Source organism: Dromaius novaehollandiae, unplaced genomic scaffold, assembly GCF_036370855.1.
Source record: "Dromaius novaehollandiae isolate bDroNov1 unplaced genomic scaffold, bDroNov1.hap1 HAP1_SCAFFOLD_70, whole genome shotgun sequence".
Taxonomy (NCBI): Eukaryota; Metazoa; Chordata; class Aves; order Casuariiformes; family Dromaiidae; genus Dromaius; species Dromaius novaehollandiae.
Genome location: NW_026991372.1, coordinates 294,675 through 319,745, shown reverse-complemented (window position 1 = coordinate 319,745; position 25,071 = coordinate 294,675). Strand labels below are relative to the sequence as shown.

General features: G+C 51.7%; 2 protein-coding genes across 2 annotated transcripts; both read left to right on the top strand.

Moving 5' to 3' along the window:
- Positions 1-1,359: 1,359 nt before the first annotated feature.
- LOC135326062 (maestro heat-like repeat-containing protein family member 2B) lies at positions 1,360-8,319 on the top strand. Its single transcript, XM_064503928.1, has 13 exons — positions 1,360-1,543; positions 1,873-1,971; positions 2,475-2,626; positions 3,110-3,253; positions 3,514-3,606; positions 4,316-4,385; positions 4,495-4,608; positions 5,288-5,361; positions 5,508-5,627; positions 6,681-6,788; positions 7,146-7,296; positions 7,752-7,792; positions 8,132-8,319. The coding sequence occupies exons 1-13, from the start codon at positions 1,453-1,455 to the stop codon at positions 8,303-8,305; spliced, it is 1,431 nt and encodes a 476-aa protein (XP_064359998.1). The 5' UTR covers positions 1,360-1,452; the 3' UTR covers positions 8,306-8,319.
- Positions 8,320-8,413: 94 nt separating this feature from the next.
- LOC135326070 (maestro heat-like repeat-containing protein family member 2B) lies at positions 8,414-23,936 on the top strand. Its single transcript, XM_064503960.1, has 25 exons — positions 8,414-8,988; positions 9,304-9,411; positions 9,756-9,875; positions 10,043-10,165; positions 10,693-10,845; positions 11,660-11,782; positions 12,147-12,226; positions 12,711-12,843; positions 12,978-13,070; positions 13,560-13,664; positions 14,033-14,156; positions 14,918-15,021; positions 15,613-15,765; positions 16,790-16,944; positions 17,207-17,369; positions 17,679-17,872; positions 19,179-19,316; positions 19,513-19,624; positions 19,815-19,961; positions 20,267-20,449; positions 21,536-21,694; positions 22,187-22,309; positions 22,558-22,660; positions 23,069-23,134; positions 23,688-23,936. The coding sequence occupies exons 2-25, from the start codon at positions 9,379-9,381 to the stop codon at positions 23,789-23,791; spliced, it is 2,991 nt and encodes a 996-aa protein (XP_064360030.1). The 5' UTR covers positions 8,414-8,988; positions 9,304-9,378; the 3' UTR covers positions 23,792-23,936.
- Positions 23,937-25,071: the final 1,135 nt, after the last annotated feature.

Sequence of the window (25,071 nt, the reverse complement as noted above, 5' to 3'; positions counted from 1 at the left end):
TAGATCTCCCGGTATGATCCACAAAAGTTACCCCAGGAACTTCCCTAAGGAGCCGGGGGAAGCCTGTGAGTCAGGCCCTACCAAGGAAGTCTGGAAATGCCATTGTCCCGTGTATTCCTTTTGCCCCCGGCACTTTGTTTGGTCTAGAGGAGCTATGAGCTCTTTGGGGCAGCAACTGTGTGGTTGCAGAATATCCAGCAGAGTGGAGGGAGCTGTGAAGTTGGGGAGATCCTTACCAGAGCAATGGGTGGATCCTCCGTTTGGCGAAACACTTCCTTGTGAGGCTGGTCACTCAGCTACTTTCTAGGACTAGATCCTCGAAATGGAGCTGTCTGCATGATGCCGTTTGGGAAGGCTGTACGGACCAAGTGCTCTACGACATCCTGGTCATCAAGGAGAAAGAAGTTCAGATGTTCCCTGTTCTGATTTGTCCTCAGGGTAATCGGGTAGAAATTTACCAGGAACTGGGGAGAATCCTCCAGGAAGATGGTGACCATTTGGAGAGAGATCTGTTAAGCCAATTAATAACATTGGCTTCAAGGGATTTGAGAGTGGCAAGCTTGTTCTCTTCGAAGCTAGTCAAAGCATCCTGCCTAGAGCCCTGTTGTCTGGAAAGCTATAGCATGACACCAAAGATCTCCCCTTTGCCTTAAGAACCAATGACAGTCCCCAGATCCCGCTATGGGAGACTCTTCCTCAGGGCAGCTGACTCCTTGAGGGAAAGGGCCATATCCAGCCAAGCTCTTGAGCAGGTGCAACCTCTGAAGCAGCTGCCCTGTGTAAAGTGGCACTGGGCCTTTGGCTGCAGCTGAGGCAAGCAGGCCCACGACTGCTGTAACAAGCATGTCTGTGCTGAAGGGAAAGGCTCCAGGCAGGGAGGCAGAAACTCAGCCTGCTTCCACACGGTTGGCCATTGGATTACCGTTCTTAGGTAGTCATCCTGCTTTGAGGAAGAGGCATGGCGAAGTGCCAGTCCCTTCCCTGCTGTACCCAATATTCCATCTGGCCTTCTGTGTGGAGCGTGTTCGTTGCTGGAGCCTTCTGGGAGCTTCTCTGTTCCTATTCTCCCGCTGTCACAAAGGGAAGGGAGAGGCAGCAGTAGCACAGAAGGGCAAATGGTCAAACTCTTTCTTGACCAACAAGTTTAGGACTGCTGAACTGCTTACCTTTCACAAAGGGGCAAAGCGGTGGCAGCCAAACAAGGCAGGGAATATTTATCACTGATGGATCTCTCTGGAGAGATGACGTTTCTCTCACTCTTCCCTTCAACATGGAAATGTAGAGCTGAAGTCATACAGCCATCGTTGGCTAGTTCCATCTGCCCCGCTGCCTCAGTCTTTCCTGTGTTGATGGTTTTCCTTCATGGTCCTTTTGTAGGGTGTAACGGATGTCGTGCAAAGAGCAGCAAGTAACATCCTGGTCTCCCTGGCCCGCTCTCACTTCCTACAAGTCATGGAAGAGCTACAGCGTCATCTGAAGCCTGTGGAGGATATCCCTCAGGAATTTGTTTTTATAACCCTCAGCAAACTGGCCACGAGCTATGGTACGGCAACTTGGGCTGCATGCTTTGGTGCTGGCTTCTTTGAGCAGCGGGAGAAGGGTTTCGGTTGTTGGAATATGGGAGGGCTACAGGGTTATGGCTTCCACATCTTTTGCTGCCTGGGAGCAGTCGGAAGTGGTGGCTTTGTCCCCTGAGCTAAGTGCCCTAAGGATGGGACCGTGGGAAGACCCAGCCTAGCGGAGTTCTGCTCCACTCTGCTTCCAGTCCCACCCTGAAGGGCTTCCCTGCTCCCATCCCTCGGGGAAGGGCACCCTTGCTGAACAGCTTTCCTGACAGCAGGTTGTTTGCTTTCCCTCTGCCCTTCTCTGCAGCACTGAGCTGCATCCCGTTTCTGGAAATGACCTGGAATGTCATGTACACCATGCTGGGGCGAGTACAGAGCAGCAGGATGAAGCAAGCCTTCTGTGCTGGTAAGTGTCCACCTCTAGTGCCAGGGCTGCACTGGGATGCAGAGGGAAGGGGAAGTTAGTGAGCGGCAGTCGGCACCCAAGTCTCTTCTCTCTCAAGCTGCTGCTGCAGGTTCTGAACCTCCAGGGAGCTCCAGCCCTTAAAGCTCCAAACAGTCTGTACAACATAAAAGAGTGTCTAAAGCTCAGGAGATGGCTGTGGCCAGGAAGGGAATGGAGTTGTTGGAGTTTTACTACTCAGCTAATTTTACTACTCAACAGCTAATCTTGGAGGGGGAAAAAGGACTAGCAGGAACAAGGAGGAGAAGAGGGAGGAGAGAAACAGCTTAGCATTTCAAGGAAGGCATTTTCAAACATTTCACGCCTGCCCCAGAACCCAAAACTGCTCTGGAGCTAAGTGCTGATGAGCATGGGACGGCAGTTTGAGACAGGCTGGAGTGATAATGCAAACTCTTCTCTCTGGGACATACTTGACAGAGTGACCTTTCTCCCCATCTTTCATGCAGTTCTGGAAACGTGGTCGAAAGGGGTGACTGTTTACTTCCAAGACTGGGCAAAGTGCTCCTTCCCTCGAATAGGGGAAGCCCAGCTTTGTGAGAAGACATACCCTTTCTTCTGCTACGTGGTCAGAAACTGGCTGGACTGTGAAGAGAAGGAGGTGAGACTGGCTGCCTTTGTGGCCCTTTAGCAGCAGCAGCTGCAATGCTGGAGTTCACCTCTCTTTCTGGGGAACAGTGGTGTCACGTCAGGAGAAGTGCTTTCCAGGGAGGAAGCAGGTCGTTGAGGCGTTGTCTAGAGCTGGGAGCCTGCTGCAGCTCGACAGTGTGGAAATGCTGTGGGCCAACAGGCAGTGTGCCTGGAGTCCCGCTTTGCAGCCTCGCGATGAACTAGTGAGGCCAGGCCGGGTCTGGAGAACCGCCGCTGGGAACCAGCCAAATTCCAGTGGCCTTTGAGCCCCAAGGGTCTTGGGTTTAGAAGAGGGGAAATGTTCTCTCTCTTCTCGAGCAAGACCGTTTCCTCCAGAGGAAGCTGGGAAATGGCGGTCTTTGGGAAGGGGGAAGTTTGTGTCTGGGGGATGCTGCCTCCTAGAGCAGAGCTTCAGTCGGAGCAAACAAAGGTCTTCTGTCTTCCTTGTGTGCAGCTCAAGGAGGACATCATCAGGGCTGTGGCAGCTATGATGGGCCTCCTCCTTCATCAGGAAGAGTATCAAGGGCATGTGTGCGACCAGCTCTCCTGGCTCTTGGACCAGTATGAAGAGGTCCAAGATGGTTTTCACGTGACCAAGGTGAGGTGTCTGGCAAGATACGATGTGGCTGCATGGGTCAGGGTGAGTGTGTGCTGGGATCAGGGAGCTGTGGGAGTTCCTGGAGGAGCTGGGAACCTGTTAGAGAAGAAGCCAAGACAGTCGCACACAGATGGAGGGGGAGGCTTGATACTGCCTGTTTTTTCAGGGCAGAGAACAGCCAACTGTGGAGGCATGCTGTCCTGTGTTAATGAGCTGCTCTCACTCACAAGCCACCCTCTCGTTTTCACTTTTTCTTGTAGCGTCTCAGGCATTTCTTGGAAGCTGTGGAGAAAACTGAGCCCTTTATCCCCAGGGAAAGAGTTTTTATCATCTGCATTGTTGTGCACAACCAGGTAAGCAGGGGCTGAACATCTTGCACTTCCCTCTGGGTTAGCAGGTCTGCCTCTGGTTGGCAGGAAAGACCCACGGGGTGGCAGGGCAGAGTTTCCCTCCTTTGGGCTTTTCTCATACCTTGCAGTCAGGTCCATACAGCTGTTGAGGCCCCCATTCCGGCCAGGTGCCCACGGACTTTTCCAGGGCTGCTTTGCCTGGTTCCAGGGACAGCTCAGTTCACAAAGGAGTTTCCTGCTCGGGCAGAGAGCAGGAGGAATCTGGAGCCCAGAGAGCTGAAGCTGAGCCTTGGAATCCCAGCCAGCCCTTGTATCCTAACGGCCTTTTGCTGCTGCGGAACTGACTGGAGCTCAAAGGCTGCTCTTGCCTCTAGGGCGTAGCCTTTGTTTTGGCTGTGGGTCCCCTGTCGTAGGCTCAAACTCCCTCTGGAGCATTAGAGTGGAGCTGACAAGACGCTCAGGAAGGTGTTCATCTCTGACTCCAGGATCTAGAAGCTGTCTGTCAGAGCACAAGCTCATCTCTGGCCTCTCCGTAGAGTTCCAGAGAGACAGAAGGGTGGGGGGGAAGCAGAAGACAGCTTTGAGAGGACAGAGCACTGTCCTTCTTGAATGGCATCTTTCCCTGTGAGTCCCCAGGGAGACAAGACCTCATAGGAGCGATTCTTTTCAGTCTCTCTCAAGACTGATCCTAAAACGTACCTCATTCCCACAGCTCTCGGATGTGACCAAGAAGCACCGCATTGGCCATAAAACAGAGCTGTGCCACTGCATGCTGCTACTAGGTAAGGAGAAAACAGAATTTGGCTGTGGTTTCTTTGAAACTCTCCTGCAAAGCTCTGCAATGGGAGAAGAGCTTGATTGTTAACCTAGAACATGATTTCTTCCCTCCAGCCCGAAGCTTCCCTGAGGAGACCATGGAGTTTCTGTACTCACAACTGGAGGCTGAGAACGAGGCTTCTAGAATAGCAGCCCTGTCTCTGCTGAGATTCTTTGTTCATTGTGACCGTAAGTAACACTAGGAAGAAAATAGGAGGAATGATGTACTTTGGCTGAGGGACTACGAGCAGAAACAGCCAAGAGCTGAAGCCATGAACTGCCAGAGCCTGATCAGAGGAGGTGTTCAGGCTGTGCAGTTGGGCTGTGGTAGACCAGACTCCTCTGCAACCTGAGTGCACAAGAAGTGCACACTCCCTGAGGTATCTCAGAAGTCGCCCGAGTCCCCTTCAGCTCTGAGAAACAGGCCAGCAGCCTTGTCAAAATCCATGGAGGGCACACGCTTAGTGTGGACCAAGCACCTTACCATGTTTCAGCTGAGAAAGGGTGAAGCACAGAAATGCGTGGGTGCTTACAAAGACTATGTTACCCAAATGAATTGTAGTCTCCAACCGTATCAAACCCAGCTGAGCAGTCTGTCTGGATAGTTATTGACCACGCTTCGTCAGGGGTGACAGCTGAAGCTCAGTAACACTCCGAGCATAAAGAGTAGTGAATTCCAGTGTGGATCCCATTTTTCTAACTCTCTGTGTTAGGCAGTCCCTGTTGCTCCTGGCTTCTGCTGCTTCCCCTGAAGTCAGATTTTGGCCCCGTGCTTTCTGTCTAGCTGTCCATGAGAAAGCAGAGACATTTTGACAGTGCTCTTTTGGAGGGGTGGGCTCTGCCTCAACGTACCTGTACTTCCTTTCAGCAATGGCGATAAGAAAGAACATGTTCCTGGTTGTCAAGGCAGTGGAAACTGTCTTTGGAGACCACCGGAGTAAGGTGAGGTGGCTGGGGAAGGGATGGTAGCCTGATGAGTGACAGGGGAAGCATTTCCCTACGCAGTTTGGATCTAGCCTAGGCATATGTTTCCTGCTTCGGAGAGAAGGACTCATGGTTACTCTTGTTTGCAATCTCCTCCCCGGCAGGTGAAGGTGGCTGTTCTTGGTTTCATCAAGGAACTGTTCAGCTCTGGTGTCGAGAACTGTTCGGCCTGGGGTCTGGTGGCCTATGTTTTCAGGGAGTTCAGTCGGGCCACCAGCAGACTGGTAAGAGGAGAATGTGACATTTGGGGCTTTGTTTTGTGCCTTTTGTCCACTGACTACTGCACTGAGCTTCCCTGAAAATGTGGAGGCCCCCAAGCAGCAGCCCTTGAGTGCCTGGTGCCATGACCTCATCAGCATCCCAACCGACTTGAATCGTGGGTCTCTCTGTTGCTGTCAAGGGTGCGGCTGTGGTGCTACACCACCATGTCATGCAATGGGAGGCACCGTGGGAGAGTAAGAAAAGAGCAGTGGTGCTGCCAGGGATTTCAGCAAAACTGCTTGGCAAAAGCCACCCTGGAAAAGTGGATTCTCAGCAGGATACAAAGGTGGACAAGTCTTTTCTGAACTGCTGATGGATGATCAGCAAAAGACAGAAATTGTGGGCTAAGCAGGACAAGCCGGAAAAGCTCTCCAGTTCTTTCCTTGTCCTCCATATTTCTGTCCAAACCTGTCCTGCCCTCCATGCAGTGCTTTCGGGCCCTGTGTGCTTTCTGGAAACAAAGGGACCACAGGCACCTCTTTCTTAGGTGTTGCCAGCCAGGTCCACAGGGAATGACTCCTTGTAGGTGGCTCACCAGAACAAGGACTTGGTGAAACTCTTGGCTTTGGCTGTGCCTTTCCTCTTGTTCAGTCATTTGCTGTGAGGCTCCTGAAGGCTGCATTTGTAAGGAGAAGCGTGTCAAGAACTCCCACCTCCTCTTCCTTGTCCTTGGGGCCAGTTCTGCTCTCCTTTCAGTGCAGGAATTGAGCAGAACTCCTCTGAAGAGCGTTTCTTTGGTGTCATTAAAACAGAGCTCGGGCCATTGAGCATCTGCTGTCGCGAATAAACCATTTACCCCCATTGGTTGGGTAATTGCAAACAGGCAGTTGCTCTCTCTGCATTCTGTGTAGTTTTCCTTGCAGTCCAGGATGTGACCCCTACTATAGGATTTCCCATTGTCTTACCTCAGGTGACCTGTGCTCCCAAAGCAAAAGCCAAGTCTCCTACTGAAGCCTCTAGCCTCTTCCTGAAGAAACAGTAGCTGATGGGAGTGTTTTCAAACTTGTGTCTTGCAGGAGACAGGAAACCTCTCTGAGAGGGAAGCAGTGGCAGAGACCGCGCTTCAAACTCTCTGCTTACATGTCCTCGACACCCTGGACGTCTCAGCAAGCGGCATGACAAGAGTAAGTCATCCCACCACCTGGTGCTACTCCTTGCCTTGAGGATACCTTCTTCTAGCCCTCCCCCTCCCTGCTGACAAGCTCCTCCGAGCATGGGGCTACCAGAATGTCTTGTCGGAGGAGAGGGGAAATGAAGCCTTGTGAATAACAGTCCAAGAGATGGGCTCAAGTGGGGATTAGGACAGTGGACTAGAAGGAAGAGAGACAGAAGAGAAAGGGTGGGAGAGACATGAAGTAATGCCCTGGAGAGGGCTAACAGTGGAGGGGCTGGGTCATAGCCACAGAGGACAGCCACTATGAAAACAGGAGTTGAAGGGATGGAAAGAATGACGTGCTGAATTGCTGTATTTTGCTCTGCAGCTCCTATGGCCAAGGCTCCTCCAGTTCGTAGTGCCAGCTCAGTACACTGGCACTCTGGTCCCACTCTCCCGCTGCCTCAGGGAGCTCGTGGAGAGACAGGAGAGAGCAGAAGAGAAGGAGGAACCCAATTACCTGTGCTACCAAGAACGCGGTAAAAGAGAGAAACTTCTAAAGTATTCTGTCCTGCTCTGTCAGGTGGACAGGCTGAGCCTGTGTGTGTCTCTGTCCCCTGGCAGACCCAACTGGGAGGCTGGGAAGAGTGAACAGCACAGCCTTGCCCTTCTGCTAGGTGACAGGGAGTCCTGCCCTGTGTTTCCTTTGTGGAAATTTCCTCTGCATTTCCCAGAGAAAATGCTTTGCTCTTCATTTCTCAGCATTCTCCCTGTAAAATGGAGGACTCCTTGCTGGCAGTGCTGGGGAGTTACCTTCCTTTCGGCACGTTAATTGCATGGATACCCTAAGATGGGAAAAGCTGGGGGAAGGCAAATTTATCAGCAGATTATCAGGCCCCTTCAGTCCTGTCCTGGAGGCTTTGCCTGGGATGGACGGGTGATCATCTTGTGTGGGACTTGGCCTGCTGAAATGGATCTTTCTTTCTCTTTCCAGCCAAACTGCCAACTCCCCAGGCTCTGCTGGTACGTCTCCTGGTGAGTAGTTGGGGACTCCTCGGGGCAGAGTTTTCCTGACCAAGGGAAAGGGGGAGAGCTCCGGATGGAGACTGCTTTCAAGGCAGATGCTTGCAGCCTTCAGGGAGGAACAAGCCTGCTGGAGGGCGTCTTGCCCTCCAAGGACTGCCTGGGCATTCCCAGTGTGGACCTCTCGAATAGCAAGGACGCGCCATTCCTCAGGGAGGCAGTGCAAAAAGAGAAGCAGTTCTGCTGTGTGCTGCCTGCCATGGCACCTGCAAAGCCCCTCTCCTTTCTCAGACAAACTGCTGTTCCTCTGTCAGGCTGGAGCTCTAAATTCTCTCTCCTTCTCTCTTCCAGGTGCTTGCTTGCTCTCCTTATGAAGGAGGTGGCCATGGAGCTGTTGCCCTGCAGCTGCTGAAGACCCTTCACAGGGCAATTCACAGAGCGGTGGGGATTCCCTGGATGGCACAGATCCCTTCCTTGCTGCAGTACCTTGAAGGTAAAGTGTCCGCTGGGAGGGGATTGATTTGAAGAGGACAGAAGGGAAGTCAGGAAAAGGCAGGTCCCCAGAGTGCCTGAGGACAACGGAGCCCTTGAGTGTCTTAAAGCTGTCTTGTTCTTCATCCCTCCCAGTTCCAGGGAGTCTGATCCCTGTGTGGGCTTTAGCCTGGCATATTGCATCAGAATGGCAGGCTCTGGCAGCATCCTCCCACCCTTGCTTGGACAGTGTTTGTGAGTGGTTACATTCCCCCTTGAGGAGATTTTGTGGCACTGCCCTCTCCTTGGAAGTTCAGAGTCACCAGTCGAGTCCAGCTTGGCAGTGGCAGTTCTCTCTTGCACTAAGCTCCAGCTGGTTGTGAAAGGCCCTTCTGCCTCATTTTTCTTCCTGTGAGGAAATAGACAGCTGCTTTGACCAGCAGTCAGTATTCCCCAGCGTTGATTCCATGGTCCTGAAGAAATGGGACTTGGACATACCTTGTGCCTTTGGACTCACAAAGGGGCTGGTGGAGTAGCTGCCTTTGAGCCCGGACAGAACAGGTACATTCTGGGAGCTGGTAGCCTGGGAATGCTGGACTTTTTGCTTCCAAAGGAGACGTGTGGATGCTTCTTTTGGGCTCACTGTAATCAGATGACCTGCTGTTGTGTCCTCTTGTTTCCCAGGAAAAGATGAGAGCTCCCTGGACTACGCAGAATGGGAGTGCCGTCTGCTGCAGGTACAGAGTTATTTTATGACAGCTGGGAGGTGGGGTCTTGGCGGTGAGGTTTTGGGCAAGCCTGTCCTCTCCCAGAACTTGGGCCTGTTGTCCTAAAAGCGCCACTGCCTCTTTCTCTATAGTTTCCTGAGACCCAGAAGGATCTTAGCTGCCATATTGGAAGAAGGGTCTGGGGCAGATTAAAGGGGTGGGAAGGGAAGATGGATTATCCGTAGTGTGAGCTGTCCCCAGACACCTTCTTGTTACACTGGAATGAGAGAAAGACCTTGACAAAACCTGAGGAAGCATTTGCTCCACTTTTTGTTTTCTCCATAGTTCCTGAGAACATCTCTGGAAGCCATAAAGAATGAGACCTGGAATGTGAAACTGAATGGCGAGTTAACTCAGCAGATGGCCCACTATCCAAACTTTTCCAAGGAGAAGGTTGGTTCTCTGCTAAGACTTGGTCTTTACTTCTCTTTTCTTCCTTGAGAGGTTTGGTGGCAGAGCCACAGGATGCTTCTCTCCCTGCATGGTTTTTTTCAATACAGTTGCTTTTCACTGCTTCCTATTCTCAGCCCTCCATAATGTCTTTTTTTTTTTCTTCCTTTAGTTCTCTGTATAGAGCTGGTAACTGGACTGGGCCAAGAAATGGGCTGTTTTTGTAGTCTTGGTGCCTTGGCTGTCTCTTGGTCCTTGAGATGGGGTGGTAGCTGGGTGTTCCGCTTCTCCAGTGATGACAGGTTGATGTGTTAGCAACCTCTTCGCGCTGGCCTCTTCTCTTTCAGAATTTCCTCTATAAGGCTGTGGGGGGAGCACTGGCAGTGTCTCAGAACATCAGCTACATTGAAGAACAGCTGCAGAGCTACTTGGAAAGAGTCAGACGTCTGGAACCTTCTGAGAGAGAGGTGGGTGCTCTCTATCCCTGCGCTCTCCAGTTTTCCCTCGGCAGCTTGGATCTCGTTGCCTGACTTGGAGCTTTTTCCTGCTGATTCCCTCAGGCAATATGCTTGAAAGCTTGAAAGGGATGAATGTGTGGGATGGAAACAGACTCACTCTTTCCCTTGTGTTGCAGGGACCGATTTCGGTGTTAGCATCCTCTGCTGAGGGCCACTTCGACCTGGCCTTGAAGACAGTCCACGACTTTGCTGCTGCTGGGGAGAATAGGAGACTTCCTAGGGTCTTCACCCTCCAGAAGGTAAGGGAAGCAGGTTTTCTCTGTTGTCTTGGCTTTCTTTGCTTGTGTAAGAACTGCCGGAAGCCTGTAGCCAGGAGTTCTGGTGCTTCAGGCGTCTTCAGGACAGATCCCATTACAAAGTCATGGATCAAAATTCCCCAGCAGTGGCAACAAACAGCAACTGGCCATTGGAACAGTGTTGGGTGTGGTTTCAGTTCAGCTGGCAAACTGAAATGAGGGATGGTCAATGGGCAGTGCTCAAACTCCTGGTGGTGTCAAGGAAGGAGGTTCTGCACTTCAGCCCTCCTTTGTCTAAGAGTTCCAGCTCTTAGACACAAGAGAGGGAGACAGTGGGAGGGAGAACAGCTCTCTCCCAGAGAGTTAACGGAGGCATTGAAGAGTTACTTGGTGAAATGTTTTGAGAAGTGTGGATGAAAAAGGCAAGCTCGTACCTGTTTGGAGGCAGTTTCTCAGCTAGAAGCAAAGGGGAAGTCTAAGGTAAAATGAAGAGGCTCGACTGAATCCTCCTGACTTTCCCAATTTTCCAGGAGCACCAGAAGGAGAACAGAGCAAAGACAGCTGCTGCTGTCATGCTCATCTACAGTAAAATAGCACTCCATGCACCCAAGCAGCAGCTTCTTGCCCGGGTCGAGATGGACATTGTAGAGAACATCCTGTGCCAGTACAGAACCAGCCCTCAGGTAGGAGCTGTGAATGCTCGGTGTCGGGACAATTAGTCTAGAGCTAGCTCCCGCCCTCCTCTGAACCGGAGCTTACTGGGACAGAGCATCTGTTTGGAAAGATCTGCTCTCAACAAGAGTCCTGGATCTCCAGTTCCAAACCTGCCACTCTATCCCTTTGACATATATCCCCGTGTCATTGCTGGTGTTCTTTGAGTTTTGGGGGACTTGTCTGAGATGTCAGAGACCCGAAGCACAAGCAGTATCCCAGGTCCAGTTCTAGCCGTTGCTCCCCATGCAGGGGACAGAGGGCTCCAGATGAGTCTCTGCAGCCTTGTAGTGTTGGCGGTAATCTGAACTGCTGCCGTCTTTCGCATACTAGTGTTTTCTGTTTCCCCGACTCTCACTCTTTCTCCTTGCACCTTGCAGGCACCGGGCATCACTTTCCCAGCCCCAGTAAATGCTCCCTGAATGAGCCTTGCTCCTTGCCCTTCTCCCATTTCCAGTTTCCGTTGTTCCAGATTTGCTTTCCCCACTGCCTTGGGCCAGAGTCCAGGGGGCTCTCTTTTGGGTAGGAAGCTGGGGAAAGCTCCTTTCTGCTTCCAGGTAGTCCATGTCTTCCTAGGATCCCAGGAGAGATCTCCTTCCACTGAAATAAGACCCAGAGGCCCTTCCCCCTAGGCTCCTGGAGGATGCAGTTTCTTCCCTCCGCAGCACTTTGAGAGTAGCTTTGGCCCTTGGGTTGATCTTTTGGCCCTCCTGTTAATCTTTTGGCCTTTGGTCCTTTGAACAGCTCCTCATCTATGTCACCTTGTTTTTCTTTCCTGGTCCTCAGGACACAGAACTCAAGCTGGCCCTAATCCAGAGTGTCACAGAAGTCAGCTGCGCCCTTCAAGGTGTTGGCACCTGTGAGAACTTCAGCTTTGCTTCGAAGAGGGTGCTGCTGGAGCTTGTGCTGGTGAGTGACATGGAATGAGAGAGGCTGTCCTGCAGAAGAGTTTGTGCACTGAGAGGGGTTTCCTCAGAGAGGCACTGTTCTCTGTGGGCTGAGAAAGGCCTTGGGCAAACTTGGGAGTGTCCGAGGCCTAGGCACCAGCACACTAGGGTCCCTTGTGCTGCCAGCTTGTGGGTGATCCCTGGGAAGAGCAGTGGGTCTGTCCTCTCTGGAGCTGCGGTCTTCCGGCAGTTCTGGGAGAAACCTGCATGGAGGCTGTCTGTGTTAGCCACACGCGCGGAAGAAGAATCTGCTCTTCTTGCTGAGGCAAGGCCCTCTTCTTTCCTGCCCTCTGACCTCTGTGTACCTGTCTCTCTGTGACCTGCAGGACTTCATGAAGCAGGAGCCCCTGGATTGCGTGGCTTCTCCCGTTCGCTACAGGGCAATTCTTGCGGTGGAGCACTTGAGGTAGGGCTTTTCCTCCTGTGTGCTGGGTATTCCTCCGCATGTCACAGAGGAGCTGATTGAAGCTTCACAGTTGACCTGAGTGTGGGGTGAGAAGCTGCCTTTGGTGTGGGGTGAGGTGATGGTCCCCGTTTTGTATGATCCTGGAAGATGTGATGCGGTACAGATCCTGGAGCCCAGTGTTGGAGAGAGATGGCCTGAGGCTGTAGATTGGAGAAGTGTGGAACAGAGAGTGGTCTGGGCTGCAGAAAGGCTGCTGGCTGGCTGGCTGGCTGGCTGGCTGGGGGAAGAGAGCTCCCGGCTCTCTGTACCCTGGGAGTCTGATGGGCAAGAATCCATGGGAGTTGGCGGAAGTGCTCCCTCTTCATGGAACAGCAGTGTTGGGAACTGGGGCTCCAGCTTCAGATGAACTCTAGCTGCCACTGGACCCCCTCTGGCAAAGAGTAGCAAGTGTCCTTTCTGAACTCTTTCTTTTGTCTTCTGCCAGCAAGATCAAGCCATCTCTGACCCAGAAGGAAAACTGTCATCTTCTTCAGGAGTGCTTCCGAAGCCTATTTCCCCTTCCTCCCCTTGAGCAGACAAAAGAAGGGGAGGCAGCAGATGATGCTGAGCATGCAGAGGTAGCTGTCAATCCCCCTCTGCTGCTCTGCATGTTCAGAGCTGCACCTTATCATGCACTGAATGCTGGCAGCCTCTCTGGCTGAGTTCTGAGGCTCTCTGATTTCAGCTACCACTCCTTCTCTCTTGCTTTTAGGCTCTCTATGCACGATCCCTGGAAGCTCTTGCTCGCCTCATGACAAGTCTTGAGGAAGAGCTGACCTTGTCATGGCTCAAGGAAACCTTTCACGTGAGTAGCAAAGAGGAGAAAGGGAAACTCTCTTTTGTCAAGAGGAGAGCCAAGGATGGAGGGCCTCACGCTTTAGGGGATCATCTGAGAATAGGAGATGCTCTGGAGGCAGGTGCAAGGCATGCAATTCTTCCCTGGAGGTGGAGAAAACTATGGCCCGTCGTGGCTGTAGGAGTTGTATTATTGGTTGTCAGGGCATGTTGCAATGGGAGCTGTTGCCAAGATGGCCATGGTGGACGGATACAAGGCACTCCCAATCTTTGCTGATGAGTGAGTGCTGTGTGCAAGTATCAGATACACTAATATAAGAAGCCTTCAGTGTTTGTGTACCTCACAGCGGTGATGAATTCCCATGGAGGCCAGTGTATCCTTAGTGTGGTTCCTGGGGGAAGAAAAGGTGGGAGACTGTAAAGGAGTGTGTGTGTGTGTGTGTGAGTGTGTGTGCGTGCAAACGATGCATGCCCTGATCTAGCTGTGGTCTTCCAACAGCTCCTAGAGGCCTGGCTCCGTTCTGGGAAAGAGTGGGAGAGAGAGAGGGCCCTTTATGCCTGCACTCATCTGCTAAAGACTTACACCGAGAGACTGGAGGATGCTGTGAGTATTGACTCCCTCTTCCCAAAACTCTTTGGGAGTGCTTGTGGGTTCAGCTGGAGTCTCTCAGGGAACCAAGACGAGGGCAGCCCTGGCGAGCCAGGAGGCCCTGCAGGTCTTCTCTGCAGCTCTGCCCTAACCTCAGCACCCATCTGCCACCAAGACAGCATTGCTTCTTAAGCCCTTCTGCTTCCCTGGCAGGGAGGTTTGCTCAGAGTTGTGCTCTGGGTTGCTAATCTCCTGGGAGGATAAAGCTGAGCTTCTGTCAATCCAGATGCCCTGCTGTGGGTCAGGAGTCAGTGTCAGAAGGAGAAGGTTGAAGGGCCACTCCTGCAGCCTGAGAACTTTCTTCTTTCTTTGATTTCTACCAGAGAGAAAACTCTTCTGAGCAGTTTGGCTCCATGATTGGAGTGCTGGGGCCTCTCAGCTGTGACTCCCTGGCCACATCACGCCAGCGGGCAGTCGACTGTATCAGCTGCCTTCTCTCAACACAAGGTGAGAAGAACAGTCATTGCTTCCCACTTCCTTCCGCCTGCTCTTCCCTCTCTTCCCTGTCTGGCAGCAGAGGCAATGTGCAGGGAGGGGGCTCCATTGCCAGAGGAGAAGAGTAATGGACAGCAGACTGCTGGTTTCTTGCATCCAGACCTTGGTCATTCTTTTCCCTCCTGGCCATAGCACAAGGGAGGCCTGGGGAAGTTCTCTGAGCAGCCCTGCCTCAGGGGCACTTCTGGGTGCTGTGGAGAATGAGAGCCCTCCCACATTTCTGTCTCAGGGCAGCACTCTCAGGCACCAAGGATTAGAGGACAGCACTTTCTAGCTTTGTAGAGACAAAGTAATGATCCCAGTTGAGAAATTGTTTAGAAGGGAGTTGTACACCTGGGCTTCTGGAGTGAACTTTGGTCAGCATCACCTGTCCACGCTGATGAATCTATGGAGACCCTCCTCCCAGTCAGAGGATAGGTGTGACCTGTGCTTGCACATGGGATGGAGGGGCTGAGAAAAAGAGGAGCCATAGTTGAGGACAATAGGTATAGTCTGAAAACTGCTGTAGGAGAAGGAGAGTGTTTTTTCTGACTGGCATAGAGCAGAATCTGATGGCCTGACTCGTAAAATGCTGCACCCAGAGTTCAGAAGGGTCCTGCACTACCCCTGTGGAATTCCCTACCACCATTTGGTGATTCCTTGATCAATGGCTGTGGACTGGGGGTTCATTTTCAGAAAATGTGCCTATCCTTTCCCACCTGTGTTTCTTTTAGGCAAGGTTATGCACACAAGGGAAGTGGATCTGAATCACTTCTGTGAGGATCTAGTGGCTGCAGATGTGGATTCGCTGCTGAGGACCTCTTCCAAAATCGCAAAGGTTACTGACTCCAAAGCCAGAGCTGTGGCTACCTGGTGGCTCAGCTCCCATCACTTTTCTCTTCTTTACTTCCAAGATTTCTCTCCCCTTTCAGAGTGGCCTATAGCAATGGGGCCTCTGTTGTTAGCAAGTAGTAAGAGGGTTTTGAAGCATAACAATATCTAGCGTTCCCACTGGGGAAAGAAGTAGACTCCATGAAGTTTCTATGAGTTTGTGTGTTTGTTTTCATCCATCCACACCCAAACACTCTCCATCTGGGGAAAGTGAGCTGTTGAAGCAAAGCAGGGAAGTTCCTTAGCCCGATGGCTTTCTCTTTATTTTAACATGTATTAGCTTGCCAGCTCTTGAGAGTTATTTTAAGAACATAAGTTGTGTAGGCAAGCAACCGACCTCATGGAAGAGCCTTCCAACTCTATGAGCTTCATAAATCAAAAGAAGAAGTTGTATGTGCAATTGGAATACAAAGCACCTGCCACCTTCAGGATTAGCTAATGGCTGAACTGAGAAGCTGCTCAAGTTTTCTTGTCCTTTGCTTGTAAGAGAGGAAGCAGACTTCTGATGTTGTTTCTCCTGTTTCTCATTTCTCTCCAGGTTGCATGCAAATCCTTTTGCTCAGAGCAGGCAAGAGGCTTTCTGAAGGCTGTCCTGGGCAGCATGCTGTCCTTCAGCCCCACTTGTGCTAGGGCAGCAGGCGAGTGGATGCTCATCTTCCTGAAGGAATGTGGAAGAGAAATGTTGCTGGAGGTAAAACACCCCTTGTTTATCTTTAGAGTTGGAACTTTGACACTGAGCTGCTGCACTACCCCTTGTCTAGCTGCTGTGGTCTGCAGAAATGCATCTTGCATGCAGAGCCAAGAATGTCTTGTTTATCCAGCTGAAGTCCTGGCAACCTAATCCAAGAGCTACTGTGCATCTGGTGCCAGCAATACAAACCCTTCTGGAGCAAAGTCTCCAACTGTTCCAGACACAGTGCCAAGAAGGAGCAAATCTGATAGACACAATTTAGTTGAGCCCCCCCCTTTCTCTGGTCTGTGCTGCGTCTCGGGGTCCACTGGTGAATGGTGCCAGCCATCTTTTCTCCTGGGCTCTGTTCCTTTCATACGTGGTCAGCAGATCGCTTGGTGTCTGTCCTGTGGGGAAAAAGAGCAGACAGATAGTGTCTTGATGGCTGTCATCCACAGGAGAAGTGAGTAGTTTTGCTCTGTGCAGGCTACGGCCACAGTTTCTGGCGGTGAAAGGATCTGCCAAATGTCTTCCTCCAGAGCAAAGTTGTTCCCTCTGGGGAAGGTGTTAAATCTATGAGAAATGAGGAGGCTGGAGGCAAGGACAAGTATCCCTGGAGAGCTGGTTCCTCCAGGAAGGACCTGAAGGCCCTTGTGCAGGCACTGCATGGTATCTTCGGAAGGTGTGAAGAATGTGTTAGGTCTTGATGTTGCATTATTTCAAGCACATAGTTAGAAGCGTTCAGACTGCTCTGGGTGAAACGCTAAAATGTCTTTTGTGTGCATGAGAAGAGAAGCTGAAAACAGAAGGGAGCCAAGGCATGTGCAATGACAGCACATCTGTGTGCGTGAGAGGGCAAGGAGCACACTTAGACCCAAAAGAAAACCCTCCACTGTGTGGAGTGGTAGGGCTGAAGTTTAGGGTGAGATCTCGACAAATGGTCAAGGAAGCAGGACTTGCTCATGTGCTGAAGAATTGGTCTGGCTTTAAGGGAAGCCCTAGGAAAGGCCTAAAACAACGGCTGTTCTTTCCTTGTCCCTTCCAGGTGCCAGAAATCCTGACAATCCTTTACGATCATCTGCCAGCTGCTCAGCAGGGCAGCCTGAAGGAGTTCCTCTTTGAGGCAGTGTCTGTCCTGGGCTGCTATCACCCTGAGGCAGTAACCAACAGCCTCCTCCAGAGACACCTGCCCATGGACAGGTAGGTTCCCCTCCCCTCTCCTTCCACTTCAGGAGCCCAGAGACGCCACAGCCTGGCGGCACTAGAGGGGACTCTGTTCAGCAGCCAGTTGTCTCTCTCCCCGAGGAGAAAAGTCCGACTGTTGCCAGAGCATGTGCTTGTGACTTGCCAGGGACTGGGGCTGCTAAAGCTCCGCGCTGGGAGGGGGGGAGTATTTAACCTGCCTTTGAGGGGCTGCAGGCCCAAGAGTACACGCGATCACGGGTAAACTGTTCACCTGCAGTGATACCGTGGAGCTGTGGAGGACTCTTGGCAGAGGCATCTTTGCAATTGAAATGCTCCAGTTGCTAATGGGCAAAGTGGAGAGCGCTGAAGACACCCCCGCCAGAAGCAACTGCCTCGATGAGGAAGGGAGCGACAATCTGGCTGCGCTGGAGCCTCTCATGGTATGTGAAGTGACATTTCTGCCCCTCTTTGGCTGAGGATCCTGTGGAATGAAAGCGAGGGGTTGGACATCCTCCTGGTACACAGGCACTTGTAAATCCACACGCAGAAGCCTCACAGTGTGCTTTGCTGGGTCATTCTCATTTTGATCACTGTGAGAAGCTGTGAGAGCTTGTTGTTGCCCATCCACAAGCTTGTGGCAGAAGTCAGAGCTCCAGAGGAGAGCAGCCAGGCAGGCGGGCAGGCAGGTGGGGTAAGTGGTGGCAAAAGCTCTTCCTTTCCAAGTGCTTTGTGACGGCATTTCTTCATAGGTAACCTGTGCCATCCGTGAGCTGGTGTATTCCCTGGAGCCCCGGGAAAGTGTGTCTCTCCTGCTGCCACGGCTGTTTCCAATGCTGCTGAAACAAATCAGCAACACTCTTGGAAAGGAGCTGCCTTCATCTGCAGGAAGAGTTGAAGACGAGCCAGTCCTTGTGGCAAGTGGTGAAGGCAGCAGTCCTTGCAGGTAATGAGCAAAACGGGCAGAGATGAAGGATGCAGCTTTAGCTCACCTCACCAAGCCAGTCTCTGTCTATGTCTGTCTCCTCTCTCTGCGTTCTTGTCAGGCTTTGCTCCACTTTCTTAAAAAGCCTGTGAGTTGTCTCTTGTGCCCTAGCATGAGCTCAATATGCTTTTGAAAAAGTAGGCTGGTGGGAGCTAGTCTGAAGAAAATCTTGTGTGGCCCTGGTGAGGAAAAGCTACAGCAGAAATGAAGGCGGAACTGGCCCTCTCAGCACAGCTAAAATTCACCTATTGGTTTACTCTGTGTCATGCACAGGGAATTCTGCTGTTTCATCTATTTCTTTGGGCTTGGTTTTTGTCTACTTTGTTATTAGTCTTCCCTGGGCATCCTTGGATGATTTTATTCCCCTTTGGAAGTGCTTCTGAATCAAAAGTCTCAGTTATTCAATGATTGGGGTTTGATGAAAGCAGGAACATTCCTGCCTCACCAGACATGAGTGGAGACAGCTCCCTGGCCTTCAGCTGAGTCGACCCGTTTGTCAGCACTGGAGGATATGGCAGGACATCCTTCTGGTCCTTCCAGTCTTATAGCCTTGAAGGTAGCTGTTCTTCCTATGAGAGAGGCTTCTGTGCTCCATGGACAAGATTTCTGCTGTCACCATGTTTAATCCTTTCCTTAGGAAACCAGAACTGAATTTCTCTTTGTCCAGACAGTGGCCACAGCAGGTTTCCAAACATCGCTTGGGGTGCTGTTTGTTTTTCTCTCTCTCTTTTTTTTCTTTTTGGTGTATGAACCCTGAGAGACTTTGCTTATATGAATGATAGAGAACAAAGTACCTCTTGGCCTTGCAAGGGCGACTGTCCCCTCAAGCTGTGCTGGGCCTCCTGTTCTACTGTTCCTGGTCTGTTCAGGGAACTCACAAGTGGTGATGCAGCGACAGCATGGTGATTCCTGCCCACTGCAATTCATTTCCCCAGCTCGGAGGACCTTGTTGTGCATCTTTTGCATAAATGGTACTCTGGTACTGCAGAAGACCCCTCAGGTTCTAGCATCAAAGAAGTTGAGGCTTCTGGGTTTTCCCCTGTGTTCAGTGAGTTTGGGGGCATCAAAGCGAGTGATCATGCCAGTTTCCTTTTAGCCTGATGCCCTTTGGGATTATGAAGTGTGCTTTCAGGGGGTGCTTTGAGTATTACTCGCTGGGGCTTGGAAGAAGTTAATGAGTGCCTCTGAAAGTGGCTGAGCTTCCTTAGTGATCCTGACACAGTCTCAAGTGCTCCGATTCTGATATATGTATATTCTTTTCAATCAGGCTTTCCATCAAAGCATTAGATACTGTGCTCTGCAAGTGCATCAGTGAGAAATGGATGGGGATTCTCCGGAAGCAGAACACATGGGCTTTTCTTGAAAATCCCCGGACATACCATGAGGGCATGTGTCTGCTGACTAGGTAAGAGCCTTGTGGAGGCCTTCTCTCCTTCTTGGGGGTGACTGTAAGCCAGAAACGGTCTGGATGGGAACCTCTCCAGCATATCTGCCTGGGGAGGCTGTCCTGAGTTGCCAAAGATGACCGTCTGCATCACAGCAGCTGACTGTTGGAACCTCATACTCTGTCGCCTTCTTGTCTTCTTGTGTTGTGTGTGCAGTGTTCTCCTCCAAACTGATGTGGTCACGCTGACCACCATACGTGCTGTCTTGCCATGGCTGGACTCGCCATCAGCAAACCTGAGGATCATGGCAGCATCTTTCTTTGCTGAGGTAAGACAGAAGGTGGAAAAGGAAGGCTTGAGAGCAGTTGTCTTTGCAAGCTGCTGTCTCGGCCATCTCTTTCTCCAGGAAGATCCTAGCAGAAAGTATCCCAGCCATGCTGGAATCCATGAACAGTTACGCATGTGCCATGAGTGCTCAGGATCAATCTAATGCTAATGGTCATGGTGCTCTTTTCTAGCTGATGAAGGCGCCAGTGCTTCAGAAATGGAAGCTGCTTCAGCCTGTCCGCCGTGCATTGGTGGACAAATCCCTGGATGCCAGCAGCACTGTGCGCCGGATGGCAGTGAGGGGCCTGGGCAATCTGGCCAGTGGAGCACCTGAGAAGGTGAGCATGAGCTTGCACTCACTACAGAAAGCTCCTAACCAGACAGGTCCTGGTAAAGAGCTGCACAAGGCTTACAGAAGCTGGACCAACCACAACAGGGAAATTCTGGTGTGTCTTAAGACCATGCTCCATTCTCCGACATCACTCTGGCTTCAAAGGTGCAACTGGAGACAGAGTGTGTAGCCTTGGGCTAAGGTGTGCTCTGGACTGGTTTCTTGCCAATTCTGTTCTTGGGAGAAATGGTAAAGAACTTCTGCTGTAGGCATGAATGGTGAGGAGCTCTTGTGTGCCTTCTGCTTTGACAGCTGAGAAAGCACAAGAAGGCCATTCTGAAGGCGTTAATGAGGGCCATCAAGGACGTCACCTCTTCTGAGATCGTGGGCGAGAGTTTGTCAGCTCTGGCGAAAGTGGTGGCAGAGCTGGGAGAGAAGGACATTGGAGTCACCTTTAAAGAAATCGCCCTTTATACCAAGACTTTCTTTGATGTCGTAAGTGAACGAGCAGTAGGTAACTCTTGTTTTAGTAGTCTGTGAGATCATCTGAAAGGTATGATGTTAGCAAGCACAGATGAGGACTGTTTGGGTTCAGGGAAGAAGCCTCATTCCTAGAAAAGCCTGAAGAGAAACTGATAAGACTTGGGATGATGTCTGCTGATTCCTAGCTCCATAGCGAGCTAATCACCTTTGGATTGCCCTCGGGAAGGAGTGAAGAAAGGCTGGACACTGAGGGAGGACGTCACCTCCCTTCACAGTAGTTCTCCATGTCTGGTCTAGCCCTCACAGGTTCTTTCATTGTCAATGGAGAGGAAGAGGGGTGTTGAGGGTCTCCTTTGCCTAGCTCTGTACCCTGGGTCTTTTCAGCATCTACCCTGGAAAGGAGGGCTTGTGCCTTGGACTGCCTCTTCCTCTCCATGGCCTCTACAGTCTGGAAGACTTGCTTAGATGCTCCTCGCAAATGGCGGGAGTTCACTTGCTCTGACATGAGAGGTGCCCATGCTGTGGTACGACAGACCACAACAGAGTCTTCTGAGCCGGAGTTCTTCCACAGAGCAGTACCAACTGGAATCAAGTATTCCATTTTGTAGAGCCTTTTGAATCTGAGGGGTTTTTTTTCTTTTTCTGAGGGAAATGGAAACTGACTGTTTACAACTCCCTTACAGGCCACCTGGAGGGCTGTCTCTGTGTGAAAGCCCTGAAGCCTTAGGAACGTGTGAGGCTGCCAGGTGGCTCTGAGTCTGGGAACTTTGGAGTCCAAGAGCTTCTAGGTTTTTAGCTCTCTGTCAGGTGCCAGTAAAGTGTTTGAGGACCTCGGAGACCAAAAGCCTAAGTGCCCAGTAGCTCAGGAGGCACGGTCCTGAGAAGCTGAGCAATGGACAAGGAAAGACTCAGCATAAGGCAACCCTTTCTTGATGCCAAATGGTGTCTTTCAAAGAAATGGATTCTCTTGATCCTCTGGCCTTGGACAAACTGCCTAGAACCATTGCTCAGGATATGGGCTCAGCATTTGGCTGGCCAGGAGATGTTTGTTTTGGGGTCCTAGGCAGCAACTTGGTGACTGGGGTTTCCTGATTGCAGGACGAGGCAGTCCTTCGTTCCTCAGCCTTCACCTTGTATGGAGTCCTGGCCTCCTCTGCCAAGAGGAAATGGAAATCTTTTCTCGGCAAAGAAATTACAACTTCTACGTGGACCAGAATTATGCTCCATCTTCAGGACCCAGATCCAGAAGTTTGCAATGTAAGAGCCACCTTTCACTTCTTTCTTCATGAGGAGGGTGCTACATGGTAACAGCAGAGCAATACTGGCCTTCCTGATAATGTCTCTGCATGGAAAGACAACCTCAAACTCTTCCAACAGCATTTTCTGTTTGAGGTGCAGGACAGTCTTCCCAGACTCCGCAGTGCTCAGGCCTCCAAGCCTTTGCTGACCATGTCCCTTCTGATCTCCCCTGCTTCCTGAGATCCGGGGCTTCTCCCAAGGGCACATCAGTTAACAGCTATCGTGCGGCGACAGCTCTCAGGCACCGATACTCTCTCTGGAGTGCCACATACCAGGCCAGGGGAACGATGGCTGCTGTTGCAATCCCTCCCCTCTCCTTTCTATAAATGGCGTTGAGTGAAACATCCCCCCCTCTTGAAAGAGAACAGCAGGGCTCAGCTCAATGAGGTCCCTTGAAAGGCACCTCGCTGGTCCTGGGGAGGGCTGAGCTGGGGCAACTCTCCTTTTCAGGCCTGTCGAAGCACTTTCCTGCTCTGCACTCCATTCCTGGGCCTGCAGAAGCTGCAAACCCAAGTTGCACTGAACACCGAGAAGAGTGCAGAAGAGCTCCAGGAAGCTGTCTGCAGTCACCTGGTGAGTAAGCTGTGGCCCAGGGTGAGACTGCCTGGTGGCAGTGACTTTCCCTGGCTCAGAGACCTGGAGCATGGAGTGGCCTTCTGGGAAGTGGTAGGGTGGGAACTAGCATGGCAATGATGGGAACTGTCAGTCCCTTGCAGCCTCCGTCTCTTTCCTTCCTCTCCTAGTTCATCTGCCCTCTTTGCCAAGGGTCAATGGCAGGGCCTTTTCAGCCAAAGAACTCCTGTTTCTCTGTTTTCTACCAGGCCAGAGACATGCCAGAGCTTCTGGAAAGCGTCTATGACACCCTCCAGACCTACTTCTGGAGCTCGTGTTGGGGGATGCGGACTGCAGCCATCCGATTAGCTGGTAAGAGACAAAGCTGATATTCTCTTCTGCTCCTCCCTGCAAGAGACAGCAAAGGACAATCTCCACTTTCTCTGCAGTGGCACCAGGGACAGTCACCTGCCTTAGGAGGGTGGCAGCAGGAGGAATTAGTTACAGGCTGTAAAGGGGCTGAAGTCTCTAGCAAAGGCACAGTGGAATTAGTGCTGCACATTAGGCTTGGCCCCTGGCGCACACAGTTGCTCAGCTCTGCCTCCTGCTTCTCCCCAGGAACTTTAAAGCGGGAGGGACCCTTCTGGTTTGGTATTTCTAGCTTTCCCCTGCTCCCCAAAGCCTATCATCCATTGTCCAAGACCAGGAAGCGACTAGATTGGGAATTAGGGCTACCACAGGAAGTGCCTTGATGTTTACTTATTTGCATTGTGCGACTAGGTGTTATCCTGGAAAACGCAGACAGCCAGTGGCTGAGAGAGCACAGTACGAGTTTTCTGAGCACAGGTAGGTTACAGTTGCCCTTCCTGCATTCCATGGAAAGATGTCACCACCTTCCACTGCCCAACGCTGCCCCTTCTCTCTGGTGTCGTGCCCCAATACTCATCCTGGGTATGACTTTATGTCAGCTGCACATGGCCTCCGTGCTCTTGCATCCCCAGAGAGAGAAGCTCCTGATAAACTCTGAATGTCTTTTGGGTAACCACTGGGAAAAGTCAGGCTCTTGAGAAACTAAGCTTTTGCACACATTCGGCCAAATGGCTGAAGTAGAAGAAGCCTCCTGGCCACTTACAGGGAGGTGGAAGACTCCTGATGGAGGAAGCTTTGGTGCCAGGAGAGAGCTTCTCTCGCTGACTATGTGCAGAAGGCCAAGGGTTTGCAGTGACAGTGTGCAAAGCAGACCACTCATCTCCCACCCTTCCCGCCCTCTCCCAGGACTGAGCCCAGGGAAAGCTGCCCAGCTTTCTCGAGTGGTGCTCGCTCAGAGAGTCAGGGACGGCACGACCGTTCGGTCCTGGGCTTTGGCAGTCATTTAGGAATCTGCCTGTGTCATTTTCAGCTCTCCACTTGTTCCACGGAGACGAGCATCCCAGTGTGCAGCAGGCAGCAGCTCAAGTCCTCAGAGACAACTGGGTGGAGCTCAGGAATCTTCGGAGCAACTAGGAGGTCCTCCGAAAACATCTTTGAGTGCAGAAAGTGAGCAGTGGGAAGGCAAGACAGGCAAGGAAGGAGCAGGCAGTCCACAGAGTGTTACCACCGAGCCAGTGCGATCGGCTGACTGAAATAAAACATTGCCTGTTGAACAGAAGTCCACGAGGTGCTTCCTTGGGGTGGAGGGCCTCTGGACAAGCCACTGGCCAAAGCAGGGCTGTTGTGTGCGTGGCCCAGCTGTGCTGGCAGTGTGCTTGAGCTGTGTCTGTATGGGGGGGAGCTGGAGAGGGCTGTGCGTCTGGAGCTGACCTTGAACACCGTGAGGTGGGCGAGTGATCCCAGAGCATATTTGTCTGTGGGGGGGGGACTGCGTTCTGGCCAGATGGGGATTCGCTTTCTGGAGTCTGGAGTAGCAGCCTCTGGCCATTCCTGTGTGTTTTGGCTCTGCTTTTTACGGCCCCAGCCGTGTGGAAGTAAGGACTGACTGGAAGACCTTCTCCTCTCTGGTGCCCCTCCTTAGCCATGTAGAAAGCTCAGCAGAGGCCCACCAGTACTTCCAGCACCCAAGCCTCTGTTCAGAGGGTACTGGTGTGTGTCGCACACGCAGGAGTCCTGTACTCCTCACCAAGCAAATGCCAGTCAGTAGAAAGAATGTGAGACAGCAGAGTACTGCTAGGGCTGTCTTTGAACTGTCGGGTCCTGCTGCTTTCAGTGCAAAGCGATCTTCACAAAAGGGCAGAGAAAGAACAGGCCGTTCAAGAGGCTGCCAATGTAAGTAACTGGAGAAATGAAATGAAGCCCTTTGCAAACACCTTCAAGGACTGGATGAGAAGTCTTTGCTCTTTTGTGACGCTCCCTTCCAGAGCTCTCAGCCTTGCGAACTGTAGGAAAGAAACACAGAAAATGCAGATTGTGCCTAAAAGGCACAGTGCAGAGAACTAGGGTTTTGTCTCCATGTGCCTCAGCGGTGGGTTGTGGAAGGTGATGTTCAGCGAAAAGGCTTCCCAGAAAGTCCACTCCAGGCAGCTGGAGCTAATTCTGATCCCACTCCTGATGCTGAGTTTCCTTTGCCTTCACTGAGCTGCTGTGCTGACAAGGACATGCAGATTTACTGCCATGAAAAATGCCAGAGCCGCTTTCAGTGTGTCACAATTCCACGACACTCATGTTGGCTCCATGCTCCAGTCAGGTTCAAAACAGTAAATTCGCCTGTTCACACACACGCCAGCACACAGGGCAATTCTCACAGCCTGCTCCTGCTCCTGGGCAGCCCCGGGAGGCACCAGCTGACG